General features: G+C 43.4%; 2 protein-coding genes across 7 annotated transcripts; both read right to left on the bottom strand.

The window, feature by feature from the left end:
* Window positions 1-3,151: 3,151 nt before the first annotated feature.
* LOC110495074 lies at window positions 3,152-7,669 on the bottom strand. 6 transcript variants are annotated; one of them, XM_036949144.1, is made up of 4 exons: window positions 7,614-7,669; window positions 5,740-5,828; window positions 4,517-4,725; window positions 3,152-4,213 (listed from the first exon to the last, which is right to left on the bottom strand). In XM_036949144.1, the coding sequence occupies exons 1-4, from the start codon at window positions 7,658-7,660 to the stop codon at window positions 3,527-3,529; spliced, it is 1,032 nt and encodes a 343-aa protein (XP_036805039.1). In that variant the 5' UTR covers window positions 7,661-7,669; the 3' UTR covers window positions 3,152-3,526. The 6 variants fall into 6 exon arrangements, with proteins under 6 accessions (XP_036805039.1, XP_036805042.1, XP_036805044.1 ...); XM_036949147.1 differs by lacking the exon at window positions 7,614-7,669 and adding an exon at window positions 6,905-7,236 and having other exon boundaries at window positions 5,740-5,925; XM_036949149.1 differs by lacking the exon at window positions 7,614-7,669 and adding an exon at window positions 6,900-7,236.
* A 4,786-nt stretch (window positions 7,670-12,455) lies between these two features.
* LOC110494903 (cyclic AMP-dependent transcription factor ATF-4) lies at window positions 12,456-17,735 on the bottom strand. The gene is made up of 3 exons (XM_021570233.2): window positions 17,529-17,735; window positions 15,004-15,531; window positions 12,456-14,341 (listed from the first exon to the last, which is right to left on the bottom strand). The coding sequence occupies exons 2-3, from the start codon at window positions 15,383-15,385 to the stop codon at window positions 13,344-13,346; spliced, it is 1,380 nt and encodes a 459-aa protein (XP_021425908.1). The 5' UTR covers window positions 15,386-15,531; window positions 17,529-17,735; the 3' UTR covers window positions 12,456-13,343.
* Window positions 17,736-18,951: the final 1,216 nt, after the last annotated feature.

An 18,951-nucleotide genomic window follows, 5' to 3' on the forward strand; every position in this document is an offset into this window, starting at 1 on the left:
AACCTGACCCATCTCTACTCCCAGAGACAGCATTATAAGGAGTCCTCATCACCATCATCATCACCACCATCACCAAGGACAACCTGACCCATCTCTACTCCCAGAGACAGCATTATAAGGAGTCCTCATCACCATCATCATCATCACCACCATCGCCAAGGACAACCTGACCCATCTCTACTCCCAGAGACAGCATTATAAGGAGTCCTCATCACCATCACCAAGGACAACCTGACCCATCTCTACTCCCAGAGACAGCATTATAAGGAGTCCTCATCACCATCACCAAGGACAACCTGACCCATCTCTACTCCCAGAGACAGCATTATAAGGAGTCCTCATCACCATCATCATCATCACCACCATCGCCAAGGACAACCTGACCCATCTCTACTCCCAGAGACAGCATTATAAGGAGTCCTCATCACCATCACCATGGACAACCTGACCCATCTCTACTCCCAGAGACAGCATTATAAGGAGTCCTCATCATCACCAAGGACAACCTGACCCATCTCTACTCCCAGAGACAACATTATAAGGAGTCCTCATCACCATCATCATCACCACCATCACCAAGGACAACCTGACCCATCTCTACTCCCAGAGGCAGCATTATAAGGAGTCCTCATCATCACCATGGACATCCTGACCCTCAATTCCAGCCATTCCTCCTACAACACCACAGAAGAAGTTGCCTTCGACCATTACACCCTCTACATCCTCCTCTCGGTCGCCATGGTTCCCGTCCTGGGTCTCCCAGGCCACGCTCTGTTTCTATGCTCCCTCCTGGGTAAACACACACACACTAGGAGACACACACACGCTCTGTCTCTCTCTCTTTACACCCTACCGGAACTTTCACCAAAGATGAATACATTCCATGGCATGTGAAATGACCTGATCACCTGACCTCAGCGGGCCTCTGTTGCTATGTTGTCTATGTGTGGACAGCTACCTCGCTGTGTTTCACCCACTGTTCTTTCTGAAAATCAAGAAGCCCAAGTTTCATCTGTCTGTGTTTTTCGACGTGTTCCCTAGCCGCTTCATACTGCCTCTCGCTGAAGTTCGCGAATGCCTAAAGCAAGTGGATGGTCATCATGAGCCTCCTCCTCGTTGCCATGGTGATCACCTCAAACTGCAACATACTGGTCCTTAAGTCCCTGAGCCAATCAGGTCCAGGCAGACAGGAGCTCCACCCAATCAAAAAAGCAGGCCTTTAAAAAGTGCTGACTGTTTTTGTGTTGATTAGCATTCACTACATTCAACCCCTGGTTGACTTTGTGTTAAGGTTCTATATCAAAACGTTGCAGGCCTACTCACCACTGACCTGCGTGGTCTACACGGTGCTCTCTATGAGCAGTTTCATTCAGCCTCTGTGTTATCTCATCCGGGCCAGGAAACTGCCCAAGCTGCCGTGTCAGCGTTTCCCCGCTGCTCAGAGTTACACGCCATCTTCCCTTCCTAAGACTGTGATAGAAGTGTAGAGAAATCCTGTCTCTTTACAATCCTGGGTTGTTATCGGGAGGTAGACCTGTGTCGTGTTTATTAAGCACCAAACGGAAGAAAGAGGACAAACAAAAAACGACTATCATGAACTTGTCCAATAAGAAACGCTTTCTTAAGTTTTCAGTTGCAAAAAGTTGTGTTCATTAATGACAGAGACCCTAATAATATTGCCTTCAAGATTGTTTGTTGTCAAAGGATGACATGTCTTTCAAGCCCTTTCACCTGTTTGGGGTACTGAAAGAAAGGAAGCCATGACAGTATCGAAATGAAGCCATGCTCCTGGTGGAAGTTTCCCCTAGGTAAAGACCTAGGATCAACTTCCCCTCCCTCAATCCTATCCTTAATCATCTTTCTGTTTCTCTAGTAACCATGGAAATAGTATTGAGATGAAGCCTCAGTCTTTCTGTTTCTCTAGTAACCATGGAAATAGTATTGAAATGAAGCCCCGGTCTTTCTGTTTCTCTAGTAACCATGGAAATAGTATTGAAATGAAGCCCCAGTCTTTTTGTTTCTCTAGTAACCATGGAAATAGTATTGAAATGAAGCCCCAGTCTTTTTGTTTCTCTAGTAACCATGGAAATAGTATTGAGATGAAGCCCAGTCTTTCTGTTTCTCTAGTAACCATGGAAATAGTATTGAAATGAAGTCCCAGTCTTTTGTTTCTCTAGTAACCATGGAAATGGTATTGAAATGAAGCCCCGGACTTTGTTTCTCTAGTAACCATGGAAATAGTATTGAAATATAGCCCCGGTCTTTCTGTTTCTCTAGTAACCATGGAAATAGTATTGAAATGAAGCCCCAGTCTTTGTTTCTCTAGTAACCATGGAAATAGTATTGAAATGAAGCCCCGGTCTTTCTGTTTCTCTAGTAACCATGAAGAGTATTGAGATGCGGCCTCAGTCTTTGTATAACAATAGCCTCGGGTAATGCCCTGTTTATAACCCACTAATTAACCACTTAACTGCTCATTAATTCAACCTCTTAATTGAAACACTGAGGGACCAATTAGAAGCCTTGTTAGGCAGAGATCTTAAGACCTCGTTAGGGGAATATGCAGATGTGTTGCGAGTGCTGAACTCTGTAAATAGATCCCGCAAAACATAATTGAACGCTGAGTGATGATGATTCAATGATATGACTGAAGCATATGTAATATAATGATTAAATGGATAGTTCACTAAATGACATTACTTACCAGGTAAGAAAAAAAAAAACTGTCTGTACAAGGTATGTCTATCTGGCCCCTGTGCAAGGTATGTCTATCTGGCCCCTGTGTAAGGTATGTCTATCTGGCCCCTGTGCAAGGTATGTCTATCTGGCCCCTGTGCAAGGTATGTCTATCTGGCCCCTGTACAAGGTAAGTCTATCTGGCCCCTGTACAAGGTAAGTCTATCTGGCCCCTGCTTCAAATGTAAACCTTTGAAGGAATCCAATACTTCATTTTGTAATTTGAGTGAACTAGCCCTATATAAAAGGTGCTTGGTTTCATGGTCGTTTGTACTAATTTAATACAATTAGAGGGGTAACGAGTAATGACATATGTATTGTAACATTTGACAATGAAAGACGGCGGTTCATTTCCTTCTGTTTTTTCAGCCTGTTGTGCTCTTAGAAATATCATCTGAAATTACACTTTACAAAACATAATAGAAATCACATGTTTATTTTGATCAAACAATCATGTATTTTTTCATGCTACTGTTAAGTACTTCTCAAAGGATATGTTTAAAACCCTTACAGTACCATGTTTATCAAATAAAGCTCTTGATTGTGGTCCTATTTCAAGTTGATAATAAAATTGACAGAAACAGTCACATCTACAGAATTTGGTATACCAAATCAGTATGTACATGAATCAACGGGCTTCGTATTGAAACATTACCAAGTCAACCAATAATGCAATTGGAATGTATGTAGTCAAGTGCAATACATCAATACTATAATCACCCAGTTTCAGATCCTTCATAATATGCAATTACATACATATTTCATAACATGTCAATACAGTACATTATCTTTACTGTGTGATTTTGGCCTGTAACTCCTTCAAACACTCCAGGCTTGCCTCAGGGCCATCCTCCGAGGTCACAAACCCAGGATAGGTGGCACTAAACTGGGCCTGAGGAGGTAGAGAGCCAGTGGTGGTGGTGGAGCCCCCATCAACCTGGTGAGAGGAGGGCGGAGAGAGCAGAGGTATCAATTTAGCATGAGCATAGTCAATCTCAAACCCCTCGAATATCAACCCCACCCCCCACGCTCCGAGACCCTCTTCCAAAACCTTGGCCACCTTCTGGGTTGCCAGTACCAAACTCGTATAATCTGCCTCTTCAAGTCTAAATATATCCGAGGTCAGAGGTCGACGGGGGACCAGTACGGTGAGGCCGGGGGCGTTGGGGAAGGGGGTGAGGAATGCCACGTGTCCCTCATCCTCCCACACCCTCCACTGCTGCTCCTCTCCACGGACGATCCGGGAGAAGAGGCCGGGGTGTGATGGGTCTTCCCCCAGGAAGGTGAGGTTTGGTAGGGCATTGGGGGAAGGGAGCTGGGCCCGAATCTCGGCCTGGATCTCCTGGAGGGACGTGTCAGTCCAGCGAGGGCCGCTTTTAGAGGTGACGTAGCCGGGGTCGTGGTGGGTGTAGTGCTCATCTCCCGCCAGGTGGGGGTGCCACTCGCTGTCAAGGCCGTGTAGCGGCAGCACCCGGATCTGTGAGTCAATAACAACAGGGACTATTACTAGGCTACCTGTTCATACTAAAAAGGAGGACAGAATTATGGTGCTATCTAAACACAAATATAATTTATGTTGATGAACAAAAACATTACATTGTCAGTTTTTATTCAAAACTAGATGACACAGAATAGAAGAGTAAAATAGAAAATAGCAGAATAGAATAAGAGTAATGTAGAAGAGAGCAGGATTTAAAAGAGTAGAATAAAATAGAAAAGAGTAAAGTAGAATAGAGTAGAATAATAGTAAAGAAGAGTGTAGAGTACAAACACAACAGACCTGGGGTGGACTGTTACTGTCTGGGTGGGGCCTGCAGACCAGGGCACATCTCTTCACCCCCAGCCTCTCACACAGCAGGGCCCCCACCTCCCTGGCCCCCAGCAGCAACCTCAGGTAGGCTCCCTCACCCAGCCTGAAGAGACTGCCCTGAGCTGGGCTTGGTTCCTCATCTGGGCCCCTGGGGGTCTTTGGCTCCAGGATGGTAGTGCCTGTGATTGATATTCCATATATGAAGATAAAGATTGTCCCTATTCCCTATGCAGTGCACTATAGAGGATGATAGTATACTATAGAAGGATTGCACAGTTCACTGTACATGTTCAGTGGTTGCGTAGCAACTGACTATTATAAAATGTAAAAGCAATGGATGGACGTGAGGTGTGTTACTTGGCTGGGATCCTGACGATGAATTACATTGAATTCTACGTTGGGCAGAAATGAGCGTTTGAATCAGGACAGTTTCCTCTCACAACTTCGACAAGACAGAATGTTGAATAAAATTACAATTATATTTGAATGTACTTTACTTGTTGTCTGTGTGGTTGGTCCTTTTGATCGGTATATGAGACAATATACCCACAGGAAAGTATAATTCCATCAACCTTTCAAAGCGCAGGTAGTGCATTCAGATTCCTATCACCTGAAGCAGGCGCACGAGATAAAAATACATGCACGAGACACATGCATACTGGCCGAGCTCTTACACATGTTTACATGCATGCTTCAAGTGATAGGAATCTGAATGCACTACATGCGCTCTGAAAGGATAATGGAATTATACTTTCCTGTGGGTATATTGTCTCATATTGATTGAAAACACATAGCCTACTGTTTATAGCATATCTTTGTCTACGTGGCTTGTTTGTATCAACTGCAAAGACATTGGCAACTTCCTCTTAGTAGTCAGCTTTTGTTCTGAAGTTATCAGTGGTCGTAGAGATAGAATCACATGGTTGATCCATGTTTAGTTTAGATTTTCTGTATGTTAAGTGACACAGGAGGGCAAACAAAGCATCTAACGACGCTGTTCTACGAGTGGTCTGAGGCAGGCTTTAGGTTACGAGCGTTTTCAAGTGCAGCATTAATAGCGATGGTTTAGGGAAACAGCTTGGATATTTAACGATGCTTCTACGAAAATTCTAACAATTAACTTAGCCTTAAGATGCTTTTGGGAAACCGGGCCCTGGACCAGTTAGCTATTGTGGTAAATAAGATGCATCTACCTGGGGTCCAGGGCTGGGGGTGGAGGTAGGCCACCAGCTCCTCTGTCTCCCAGATCACATGACGAGGTCGGGGAAGAGATGATGACATCCTGATGGAGGAAGGGAAAAGACAGAGGGGGAAGAAGAGAGGGAGGTCAGGAGAAGGAGGAGAAAGAGGGGAAATAGAGAGACAGAAAGATGGGAAGTCTGTAATACAAGGATGGTAAGAGAGACAGAAAGATGGGAAGTCTGTAATACATGGACGGTAAGAAGAGATACACACATACCTACTTGTAAACAAAATGAAGGAAGTTTCCTTTAAAATTATTCATAAATATTATCCTGCCAACCACTATATGAAGAAGTTTAAGAAAAACATCAACTCAAATTGCTCCTTTTGTAATGACCACCCAGAAACAGTGTTGCATCTTTTTTGGCATTGTATGCATGTAAGAAAACTGTGGCAAGACATCAGTAGATTTATAATTTAACACATTTATGAAGATTTTACACTATTGTGGAGAGATGTACTGTTTGGATTCTTTACCTACGATAGAAATAAGCTGAAACCATTTTATGTAATTCATTTCATTATTCTTTTGGCCAAATTTCATATTCACAAATGTAAATTTACAAACAGAAAACCACATTTTCGTACCCTACAAAAATAAATGTAACTGTATTTTAAGACGGTTAATGCTCTAACAAAAAAGCTGTTAGAATTGTAAGTATATGCATGTCCCTTAAGGTCCTTCTGTAATTGTAATGTGATATTGTACCCCCTAGCCCCGCCCCTAGCCCCGCCCCCAGCCCGATTGTCCATTGTTTGTAATCTATCTATGTATGCTTGTGTTCCCTCATGTGCTTTATGTATTGATTTGTTGTTAATAAAAAAAATACATTTAAAAAGAGTGTAATCATGACATTCTGCACTTTAGGGTGGACCTGTCTTAATCAATTAGATATTTGAAATAGACAAGATGGCGCCATACACATTGTTGAATTACTTAATGGAGCAAAACATGTTTTTATTTTGATAACTGAGCATTTTCTACATTCAAACCCACCACCTGAAACTGGACATTCAAGTAAAGGTTGGTCGAAAATGATCTGTGCTACAAACAGTACCTAGCCTGTAACTCCCAGTAATGGATCTCAAAAATGTTTGTCAACCTACTTACGGTACCTTCGTAGAAACCGTGCAAGCAGCATGCAGCAAGAACGTGGGTTCAAAACGGTGTTCAGTCAAAAGAGTTCAGAATGATGGAGGTGGGCGCTGGGTAACAGCGTCGTTTCTACCGTAACAACAACCTTAGTTCGGTCAACTTTCTGTTTCTCGTAAAAGCCGTGTTCGGGAGCATCAAAACCGTGAAGCAAATGCTGACTGACTGATCTACAAATAATAATATCGTTATTTATGATGCAAGGTGATTTGCAGATCAGTCAATCGGCTGCAATGTCGGTACAAGCCCAGTGTTTGCTGGTCACATGACAGTCTACGGCGATTATGTTTTCATAAAAATGGGGAAGTGTAGTTTTCAGTAAGGACGCCAGGTGGCACTCTAGCATTAGAGGTAAAAGGCGGGAAGGTAGTGTACATTTATGAAATAAAGACTTGGAGGCCTACTTTGATCACGGGTGCATTTCTATATGTTTGCTAGCATAACTTAAAAAGCACAACACAAATCAGACAATGGACGGAGAAAAAAACTTTTAAAGTTTACAAAAGAGGAGTACCCTCGGAAGACACACATATTTGGCAATGCAATTGTTTGTCCTTAATGCTGTGTTTATATTCATCATATTATCCAAAATGTTCACATTATCCGTGACAAGTTTACTTTGTTTATCTTTATTGCTGATTGAGTCGAGGTTTGAAAATATTATTACAGTACCTCAAGTCCTTCCTCCCCAATTCTCTAGAAGTGTAGAATGACACCATAACACTGGTTCTTTCACAGTGACTCATAGTTTCCTTATTACACACCTCTCGCTTACACACACACACACACACACACACACACACACACACACACACACACACACACACACACACACACACACACACACACACACACACACACACACACACACACACACACACACACAGTCTAGAGACTCTAGTCTAGGGTTACTTTTTATTCATAAACACATATAATTCACATCGCTTTTATTCATATGGTAGTGTCTATTACCTCATAAACAAAACCGGTATTTATAGGCTAGTGTTTATAATGTTGCCTCATTAGCATAGCAGGCATTTGGTAATGATTATAATGTTACCTCATAAGAATAGCAGGTATCTATGGTAGTGTTTATAATTTTACCCCATTAACATAGCAAGTATGGTAGTGTCTATAATGTTACCTCATCAGCATAGCAGGTATGGTAGTGTCTATAATGTTACCTCATCAGCATAGTGTCACGTCTCTCCTCCTCCTTTACTATTAGCAAGAATGCAGAATGTCATTCACCTATTCACTTCAGCCTATGAGCATGGCACACGAAGGCAATCCCACCCCGCTTGCTGATTAACCTATGGGCTCACTCGTGCAGTAATCACTTTCCTTTCTTTCAACCAATGAGCACAAATCCAGGGGGGTATTTATGTCAACTCAAACTTTGACTCCCACTTGCTGTTTTGCAGCAACAGCCTTTCAACGACCTTCCACCTCCCCACCACCAGCTGAAGGCCTGTCATCGCGTCCCCGTTCTTCCAGCATAGGGCAACTTGTCATCAGCATCTGGCTCCGAGGAGCATTCCACGGAGATGAGGCTACCCCAAACTATTCAATAAAATTACATATTGTATTCTGTCTTTGTTGTCATTCAGTTGAACCTGTATTTGATTTAACTAATTATTTAAGCTCTACCCCCTTCTTCCTCTCTCACATGTCTGTATACTGACTGACATGTCCCTAGATGACTCACTCTGATCCCGAGCCTTCAGGCTAATTACCTGATCTCTCGCTCTCTCTCTCTCTCTCTCTCTCTCACTCTCGCTCTCTCACACACACACACAGTGTAATTATCTGGTCACAGTGACATTAATTGAGCTCATTACCAGGCTGATGGCTGGGGATTAGGGAACTATATATACTCTCAGGGAAGTAGGGCCATTGCTAACGCTGTCACTACCACGTCTCTGTTACCCCTCAGTCAACCCAGTCTACTCAACCATCTTTATGACGCAGACCAGTGCGCTTGTCCTGTGACTGACTGCGTTGAAGAGTCGCTGGGCTAAATCCTGCTTCAGATTAAAGTTAGCCTAAAATAGACCTACTTGAAAATAGACCTACCAGTCATCTGGTTTTAGACTCCTACATACAGTAGCGAGTGAGAGAGGGAGAGAGAGCCAGAAGAGAGGGGGTTGGAAAGAGAAAGAAGGGAAGAGGAGAGAGAGGTAGAAAGAGACGATCCCCACTGGGCACACACTGGTTGAATCAAAGTTGCTTCCCCATAATGTTTGTTAGGTATAGTATTTTGTGCTTTGAAAGGCAAGTGCCTAAAATAACATTTTGACAAGTCTGTGAGAAGTAGCAATGGACTGCTAGAGGTCACGTCCCAATTAGCACTATTCCCTATACAGTGCGCTACTTTTGACCAGAACCCTATAGGTGCCATTGGGATGCAGTCTCAGTTTCATGGCACTGTAGTCCCTCTTTGAATCTACTCAGTGGGGGACAGATACATCTATACTATTCCTTACTCAGACCTTCTTTGCCTTTGTTAACCAATGAGGCCTCTACCTGGGTTCTAGCCAAGAGTTATAATTAACACTACATACCACCAGTCACTGCTATGTGGCTGCGGCCTGATCAAACCTTAGTTTAGGGCCAGTGAATCATGAAACACACACACGCCAGTGAGAGTCCCTGTTATTGTGAATGGCTCAAAACACCAAAAGCATACTGACAAGCCAACCCAAGCCATTAATGAATGAAGCCCATTGTGGTTGGTAGGTTGCATCCCAAAATGGCACCCTATTCCCTATGTAGTACACTCCTTTTGACCAGGTCCCATGGGGAATAGGGTGCCATTTGGTACGCAGACCAAATAACAGTAGATTCATGAGGAATGAACACTACAAGTCAAGGCTCATCTTCAGTCAGCCTGCCTTAAAACGCTTTGTCGATCCCAGCACTCACACCCATGATCTCCTAATGAGCTATTCAGACCTGGGTTCAAATACTATTTGAAAACGTTCAAATAGAGTATTTGCTTGAGTCTGCCTGGAGTGCCAGGTCACAGGTGGGCCGGTTTTGCACTTTTGGGACTTCTCTATTGGTTCCATTTTAACAGGCAACCTCAATCAAGCACAGATCAAGTATTTGAAATGATTTCAAATGGTATTTGAACCCAGGTCTGGAGCCATTTCAAGTCCCATTTCAAACAGGCATTCATTCCCTGCATGGCATTTGCCTTGGCTTGACATGTCTCTCACTTGTTCTCTCTCCCTCCATCTAGCGGTTAAGAGCATTGGGCCAGTTACTGAAAGGTCGCTGGTTCAAAACCCAGAGCCAGCAAGGTAGATAAATCTGCCGTTCTGCCCTTGAGCAAGGCAGTTAACTCCCAACAACAACTGCTCCCCAGGCGCGATGACATGGACGTCGATTAAGGCCCCCTCCCCCCCGCACCTCTCTGATTCAGACGGGTTGGGTTAAATGCAGAAGACACATTTCAGTTGAACAACTGACTAGCTATTCTCTCCCTCTCTCTTCTACTCTCGCTCTCTAACTCTAGCTTTCTTTCTACCTCTCTCCCCTTATCATTTCCACTCTCTCCTTCTCTCCCCCCCCCCCCCCCTTTCTCTCTCTCTATCAGGGTGGTTCTTATCAGGGCCTGTGCAGGAGTGGAAGGCCTCACTACTGTGGACTGTGTGTGTGTGTGTCTGTGTGTGTGTCTGTGTGTGTCTGTTCTCCCGGCTTACATGGTTGTAAATAAAGGTCAAATAAATAAACCTGTGATGTTTTACTGCCCAAGCTAAATGTACACATCTGTCTGCCATGTTTCTTTCAACCCACTGAACTCTTTCACACAAACGTTTGTACACCTGGACAGACACTCTCGCATACACGTGCACTAGTCTTACATATAGACACACACATATTTTCATTGCACATACTCACACACTAACCCACAACCTTTTTCTCTCTCTCTCTCACTGACACATGCTGTCAACCCACAACTTTTTGCCACACACACACACACACACACACACAGAGAGAGAGAGAGAGAAAGAGACAAATGTTTCCCCTCAGTCTGTCTGGTTTCAGATAAAACAAATGGGGGAGATAGACAAGAGATTCTTTCCTGTGAGACGTCTCTTTCTCACTCACACACCTTTCTCTGTCTCACTTCTGCATTTTGGGTTTTGTTCCTTCAGTCAATGGCACGAAAATGTGTCGAATGTTGGCCGGTTCAAACCTGTTTTCTAAGACTTTCTGAAATAGCTCAACTCGCACCAAGGCTTATTTTCAGAAGATTAGTCATTAACTTGTTTAATTAGGGATATATTTATTTTTTAAACAAATGTTATTGTAAAACAGCTAATGACACAGTATAAGCAGGGTGTACTGGCTAACCCTTAAAGCACAATGACAAACACTGATATTATATAGATTCTATAGACGGGGATCATCAACTAGATTCAGCCACAGGACCATTTCTTTCTTGAGCGGATGATCAGGGCACCGGAACATAATCATTAATCATTTGTACTCTGAAAATTGATGTAAGAAGCCCAAACAGATATTGTATTTGATGGAAACAATCATTTAAAACCTTACAAGATCACGTCTCTATTTATGAGTGGAAATACTGGGGAATAGATTTCCTAAATAACATTTTGAGGTGAATTCCTAGTGATTTTGTTACTTTATGCCCCAATTTTTAATGCTAAAAATGTATTCTGAAAAACAATGTGAGGGACACCAGTTAACAATCCCTGCTATATATCCTTATGTGTTATGGTTGAATAAAGGATAAATAGCTTGTTTAATAATTATTTAAATAACATTTAAAAACAAATATTATAAGCTAATCACTCTAAAAGTTCAAACGTGTAGTAGTGTACTTGCCAACCCCTGCATTAGCTATTGCACAATGACAAGTTGTATAGCTGTACTAGTTATAGCATGGATGTTTGCACTACCAACTACCCAGCCATTTCCTGTTTGCGCAATCTTACATGTAAATCAGGTATACCTGGGGCCGTATGTATCGAGAGCCAATCTAGGATCAGTCCTCTTATTCATTGTGATTTAAAAGGAAAACTGAACTCAAATCAGCACTCCAAGATGCTTAAAATAGACCCGATATTCAAAGCTTAGGTTGGCGCTCGAGTGTCAGTCTGTATTCATAAAACTTCAAAGTAGGGAGTGCTGATCTAGGACCCGTTTATATTTCAGATCAAGATTATATGGACACAAGACCTGATCCTAGATCAGCACTCCTACTCATGTGCTTCATGAGTATTTTTCCCAGGACCAGTATCACCTGCCATTCCAGTCACACAGGCTTAAAATACCAGAGTACTGTTGCTTAGTCATGATCAAATTGATTCAACGCTTATATGGTATCAGTCGTATGTGTACACGACTAGTGCTTTACTAAACTAGCATATCAATTTAATGTGCATTTGTCATGGCATTTAGATTTGCCACTAATAGTTAACATGTACTTCTTAATCCAAATAAAAGATAACATGTACTTCTTAATAAAAGATAACAGATCAATTGAGATTCAATAAGGAGCTTTAATAGTAAACAATAGCAAAGCATTTATACAAGCCAAACAAACATGTAGCTTAAAGCTACACTAGAGTTGCCAACTAGGTCTAGGACAGTCTAGGAGATGGATGGTTTCCTACTACCCAGCGTTAAATAGAACCCTGATGAAGCCAGAGTAGAGTTCAGGTGAAGATATATACATACCAAACATAACATTGTGACAGAGGGAATTCAGTGTAACAATTAAAAACCTGTCACAGGGCGAGGCCCCTTTCTGGACTAAAGCTGCATAGAGGATGTCAAAGAGTAGTGGGGTAACGAGAAAAAAGGGGGAAGGTAAGGGGTGAGTGGGGTAAGAGTAACAGTAGGGTGACAGTTGGGGGGGGGGTTGTTGTAACTGGTCTTTGAAACTGGAGTATTTTTGGGGAAGGTTATGGGTTGGATCTTGGTAAGTGTGGCCATACTAATTTGTCTTTGTCGTAATTCTACATTTTCCTACCTACGCAGTAGCCATGGCCTAGTCAAGACAATACCATACAACACTTGTGTGTGTGTGTTTAATAATGTGTATGTATACCAGTGTAACACTGTAATAGGGTTCATACAGAACAGACCAGCATGACTGATGCTCCGCCTGACTAAAATCAGTCCCGCATCTTCTCCCCCTGATAATAATCTCATCAACTTTTCTATCATCTTTCTAGCCATTACCAGACTGCCTTCTCCATTCTCTAATCTTCTCCCAAAGTATGCAAATGCACACTTCCCATCATAGACTGCAAGTATGCAAATGTACACTTTGGTAGAAGGGTGGACAACCAGGACGTAGCCCCTCCTCCACAAGGTACTGGATCTCATTCTATGCATTCCCCTTCTATCCATAATTTCCATTGACTACGCCACACTAACAGTGGTCTTCTTCCTGTTCTTCGCTGAGCGGACCTCCTCCATCAGATCTCTGAGGTACTGGATCTCTCTGCTGATGCCGTCAGCCTTCTCTGCCAGCTCACGGTTCCTCTGCTCCAGCTCGGAACACTCCGCACTCAGCACTTCCTGTTCGCCCTTCTTCTTCTGTCGGTAACGTGTCGCTGCCGTCTTGTTCTGCGCCATCTTCTTGAGCTTCTTCTCCACGACCTTGGGTGCCCCGGATACTGATTTGACCTTGCCGCTGAGGGTTGTGGGGGATGTAGTCTCAGGTTCAGGTTTGGAGTAAGGTTTGGTCCTGGAGGACCCGGCTATGGAGGGAGAAGGAGAGGGAGATGGGTGGTGAGGAGGGGAGCCGGATACAGAGTCGATGCCGGAGTCGCTGTCATCAGACTGGTCATCACAGCTACTGGAGGCTGAGAGGGTTGATGTGGGGAGGATGGTTGGCTCCTCTTTAGGGGAGAGGACCACCACGAAGTGACCTGAGGGCAGGAGGGAGAGGACGATAGGGGCGGTGGTCTGGAGGCTGTTGCTGGGCTCAGAGATGATGGTAGTTGGAGTGTGGGTGGTCTTGACTTCCAAGACATCAACGTCCACTTCGCTCCCCAGCTCGAGTGTATACCCCATGGAGAGGGGTGCTGGAGACTGTGGCTCAGACTTCACCATGACCTCTTGATCCTGAACCGTCACCACAGGACCTCTGACCTCATCCCCTACCTCTTCTTCAGGGAGCTCCAGGGAGGGGAGGTCGGCCAGAGGGATGCCCAGGGAGAGCACCTCGTGTGGGGCAGGGATTGGGGCGGTGAAGGGGTCCATCAGGTCTAGGTCCATTCGGGTCTCCAGGGAGGCCAGGAGATCCTCGGGGGAACTGGGCGGGGCGTCGGAACAACAGGAGCCAATCAGAGAGTCCAGGTCAAAGTCACTCAGGTCTATCTTCTCAGCCATCCAGTCCATGCCCGAAAATGTATCTGGGGAAGAAGCGATAAGTAAATTCCATCTAAATATACAACATATTATACTCAATGTTTATGACATGACAATTTTAATAATTATTGTACAGCGATAACGGAAAGAAGAAATAAATAAAAAAATATATAAAATAAAAAATGGTACTCTGAAACAAGTCCTTTCCCAAACAAAAACCTGCTCTGAAAGACAATATTCCAGTCTAATCATGATTTGAAGGGACGTGGAAGTTGCTGATACTGGATCCCTACTATAAAACCCTATTGTTTGCCAAAATGTTTCCTGTCTGTACAACAGGAGGTAAAGCACCACTGACACTAGTCTTGTTTTACTGTAATAACCAGGAAACCTGGTGCAAACCAGTTTGTTCAGGTGATGGGTGGCTTGTCATCGCGTGTGGATGTGCAAACGGGTAATACCGGTAGTTACTAACGACCTCTATGGTTAATGATTACCATACACGTTGGTATGACAAACCGAGCCCAGGGGAGAGCGTAGGTGGGGGATTGCTTAAAATGATAGGTTTAAGCCTAATAGATGTGATAACACCACAGATGGAACCACGTATAGGGTTAGTCAGCAAACAAAGGAGGAGTTTGTATGTCTTTTGCAACACTTGAGCTGTGCGTTTTTGTTGTGGTTTTCTTTTCAGCTGTGTTCTCACCTCTGCAGACGTTTGTTCCCATGTGGGCATGGAGCAGCTCGCTAGAGTCCAGCCACGGAGTCAACGGCATCAGGTGGTCCTCTACCCCGGAGCCGGCCTTGCTGCTCCCCAGGAACGAGGGATGAGGGGATGGAGGCAGGGAGTCGGAGGACGAGAGATGGGAGGGGGAAGGAGACAAACTAAACAAAGAAGAGGGAGAGAGGGAAGAGGCAGAAGAGTTGGAGAGAGAGAGAGAAGAAGAGAAGGAGGAGAGAGAGGGGGGTAGATCATCCTCTTCATCTTGGTCCAGACGGGGCCCCATGGGGTCAGCCGTCAGAAACCAGTTGTCCAGTAACAGGGCCCCAACGTCCTCCAAGACCAGTTGGGAAGTCAACAGGGACATGACTGCTTCTTCTGGTGGCTGTCAACAGTAACAGGGTACTATAACGGGATAACAGAGAGTCTTCGGACGTTGTCGTCGTTAGGGGGAACGGTGATATCGTGCTGTGGTAGACAACAGCAGAGCTGAGGGTGGTTGGTTTGAGAGAACTGGAAGCAGAAAGGAGAGAGATGGAGGGATAGGGGTTACAAATTGCAGTATGACAAGTAGTTCCACAGAGGAGAGAACATTACTTTATTGGACCATTTACTACATGAGCAACAGAAATGTATTTTGCATATCCCATTCTCTCCGGTAGACATACACATACTGTAGGAGAGAAGGTGGGATAGGGGTGAGATGTCATGTATGACAGGGCCTTAGTACCATCATAGCTAGGCTACATAAAAAGGAAAACAATCAATACAAAATTATTTATAAAGCCTCTTTCTTTTCTTAAATCAGCAGATGTCACAAAGTGCTTACACAGAAATCCAGCCTAAAACCCCAAACAATGCATATATAGAAGCACGGTGGCTAGGAAAAACTCCCTAGAAAGGAAGGAACCTAGGAAGAAACCTAGAGAGGAACCAGGATCTGAGGGGTGGAGATTATAAGAGTACATGGCCTTTAAGGTCAGATCGTTCTTCAAGAATTTCTTCGCCACATGTCATTGTTTTGAGGGATAGGTAATCATATCAATATATATGGTGTCAGTTAAATGGTGCTACTCATTGACTACCCTCATTGTAACACCCATCGAGGAAGTTCTATTACGCTGGCCTGGGTTGAACCGGGGAATAGTCCTTCACATCACGCGAAAGTGGGGAGGGAGGAGCACCCTTGACAAATCAAACAATAATCTGCGCTGCTGTCATGTTGTCAACAAAGGCAGCATGGTGTGTCTTCCAGAAACATGCATCGCTTCTCCATATAATACATATTTAACTAGTTTTCACTTTGAAGGCAGATGCACCATTTATCAAAAGCAATCACTTTGCATGTGAAAACACAGAATCCTACAGATCACTCCACATGCTTATTTATGTCACTTTTGTTTTGAGCTGGCTTCACAGCTGGACTGAGCAGGGCATCTGGCTCAACGAATGCACCGGTTCAAACTCCTCCCACCCACCGAGGTAGGGACAAATAAACAAATGCCCCAGTGTTAGGAGGAAGTATTTTAAGAGGAAGTATGCGTCTGGGAAATACACATGAAAACAGTCTGCTAGAGATACCTTGTAAAACCTGTGGTATTTGAAGTTATGTCCTAGTGACCAAGTCAACAGTAACATTCGGTCGTTTCCTGGTAAATTTGAGGCCATTTGTTCAACTAAGTGCTAAAGGAACAAGTCGAGTCAATAACTTTGACTTAATATCTCCTAAAACGCATTCATGTATTTCACAAAATAGTACGAGATATTCTGGTCTAATACTTCAGTGGAAATTCCGCCAGTGCTGGTAAACTCCCCGCCCACCGCCACGGGATAACGTTGCCTAACTTGGTCATGATGTGACCGGTAACACCGCCTCCTCGCTGACTCACTATGGAAACGGAGAGGGGAGGGTGAGGACACCGCCATTTTCACAACAACCATCTGGTCATGAAAGGAAAGTAGAAAGCGAGAGGACACAAGTACGCCATTTTGAAAGTGCCACGTTGCCATGTCTGGCATAGTAACTTCACCCATTTATGAGCCTGGGTTTAATAACATTAGTTAAAAATCATAACAAGATTGTTATTCAATATGAGAAGGGGGTAGTTGATTATTTATGACGTAGATATCGGTTTAAAAATGGCCCACTGTAGATGGCACGGGATCCACGTGGTTTTATTGTCACTTTGTTGAAAGGCACTGAAACGCCGACACTGAATAACGTTAGCATATGCTGTCTAACGCTGGTTATTTCAGGCAGACAGTTGATACGAGTAACCATTTCCACAGTTGGGTAGGTGCCAAAGACAGCCCAAATCTAGCTGACAGTATGACATATCAAATATCTGAAGTAAAGTTAGCGAACAGTATAAGCTATTGTATTGTAGAGTTAGCTAGCTAGAACGCTAACAACAACTTCCCAAGCCTGCTTGCCAGCCACACCTACCCGACGGCTGACATGTGACTGACTTTACATTTTCTGAGAAGAAATACGTATAATTTTTACTTACGCCATTTTGCGTAAAAAAGCCAGTGCTTGACCGTTGCACTGCCGGGTTGTTGCCGCTGCTGGATAAGCCGCTGCACGTTAAACTGCCATTTTGCGAAGGAGAACTGAGCGCTCGGAATGCTACGAAATAACGTTGAATGTCACAGAGAAACAACGGTCGAACGAGGTCACAATATTATTTATAGTCCCGCATCACACCCAAGCGTATCCTTCCGTTAAACAGCGCTGTGGTGTATCACTCCGATCCAGTTACTGCCTCTGATTGGTTTAGATCGTTATTCCGCTCGTTGGAAATAAATAGGTCCAGGGCCATAGTGTAACCGACGAAATGTAGGTCAAATTAACATGTATACATTGAATTAAGATTGAAGAGGAAATTAATGTTTACATAGGTAACTTGTACATCCAATCTAAAAAAGCCAGTGTATTCCGTTTGATTACGTGAAACTTGTTGACCACAAAACGAAGGACTGCAATGTGTAGAGTAGACGACTTCACAAAGTTAGATAAAAGTCAATCTAAGATCGATCAAAATGTATTATAACTTGTCTAAAGTGATCAAATAATTGTTTTTCAGCCTTAATACACCCATTACTTATGGTAGAAAAGGACACGTTGAATTTCTAGAGGAGTCTCTTTTCCAAAGATTATTTGTCCTCAATGATTCGAGTGTCTTTATTAACTTAACTGAAGACTAATCAACGGTAACTAATCAACAGATTAAAACGAAAATTGTGGTAACTTAATTTCAAATTTATAAACACATGGTTTAGTTATATTCTGATGACAACTCATTATTACAATTGAATACATGTCCAATCTCTCCACCTGGTGGTTGAAAAGCCAAATAAAGAAGTAGGAGGTCATTGAGTTCTCCATTGTCTATGGTACATCAAACTAGTACCCTATTCCCCATGTAGTGCACTACTTTTGACCATAACCCTATATGGTGCCATTTGAGAAACAGACAATGTTACTGTTCCATTTGACCAGTAGTATTCAAAGTCGGGGTCTAGTGGGTAGTAAAAATAAAAATGTCAATTTATTTGACATTTTTAACAACAAATGTATAGTACAGATATACACTGAGTATAAAAAACATTAAGAACACCTGTTATTTCCATGACAGACTGACTAGGTAAATCCAGGTGAGAGCCATGATCCCTTATTGATGTCACTTGTTAAATTCACTTCAGTGTAGATGAAGGGGAGGAGACAGAATAAAGATGGATTTTTAAGCCTTGAGACAATTGAGACATGGATTGTGTATGTATACCATTCAGAGGGGGAATGGGCAAGACAGGCACACTGGTTTGTGTCAAGAACTGCAACACTGCTGGGTTTTTCACGCTCAACAGTTTCCCGTGTGTATCAGGAAGGGTCCACCATCCAAAGGACATCCAGTCAACTTGACACAACCGTGG

Source organism: Oncorhynchus mykiss, chromosome 17 (genome assembly GCF_013265735.2).
Source record: "Oncorhynchus mykiss isolate Arlee chromosome 17, USDA_OmykA_1.1, whole genome shotgun sequence".
Classification (NCBI taxonomy): domain Eukaryota; kingdom Metazoa; phylum Chordata; class Actinopteri; order Salmoniformes; family Salmonidae; genus Oncorhynchus; species Oncorhynchus mykiss.

Excerpts from the sequence above, each read along its gene's own strand:
- LOC110495074 (XM_036949144.1), bottom strand. The coding sequence starts at position 7,660 with ATGGTGTCATTCTACACTTCTAGAGAATTGGGGAGGAAGGACTTGAG. Across the intron at positions 5,829-7,613 it reads TTGGGGAGGAAGGACTTGAG|GATGTCATCATCTCTTCCCC; the intron begins GTACTGTAATAA and ends TTCCTCCATCAG. Across the intron at positions 4,214-4,516 it reads ACAGTAACAGTCCACCCCAG|ATCCGGGTGCTGCCGCTACA; the intron begins GTCTGTTGTGTT and ends ATTGACTCACAG.
- LOC110494903 (XM_021570233.2), bottom strand. The coding sequence starts at position 15,385 with ATGTCCCTGTTGACTTCCCAACTGGTCTTGGAGGACGTTGGGGCCCTG. Across the intron at positions 14,342-15,003 it reads GGGAACAAACGTCTGCAGAG|ATACATTTTCGGGCATGGAC; the intron begins GTGAGAACACAG and ends CTTCTTCCCCAG.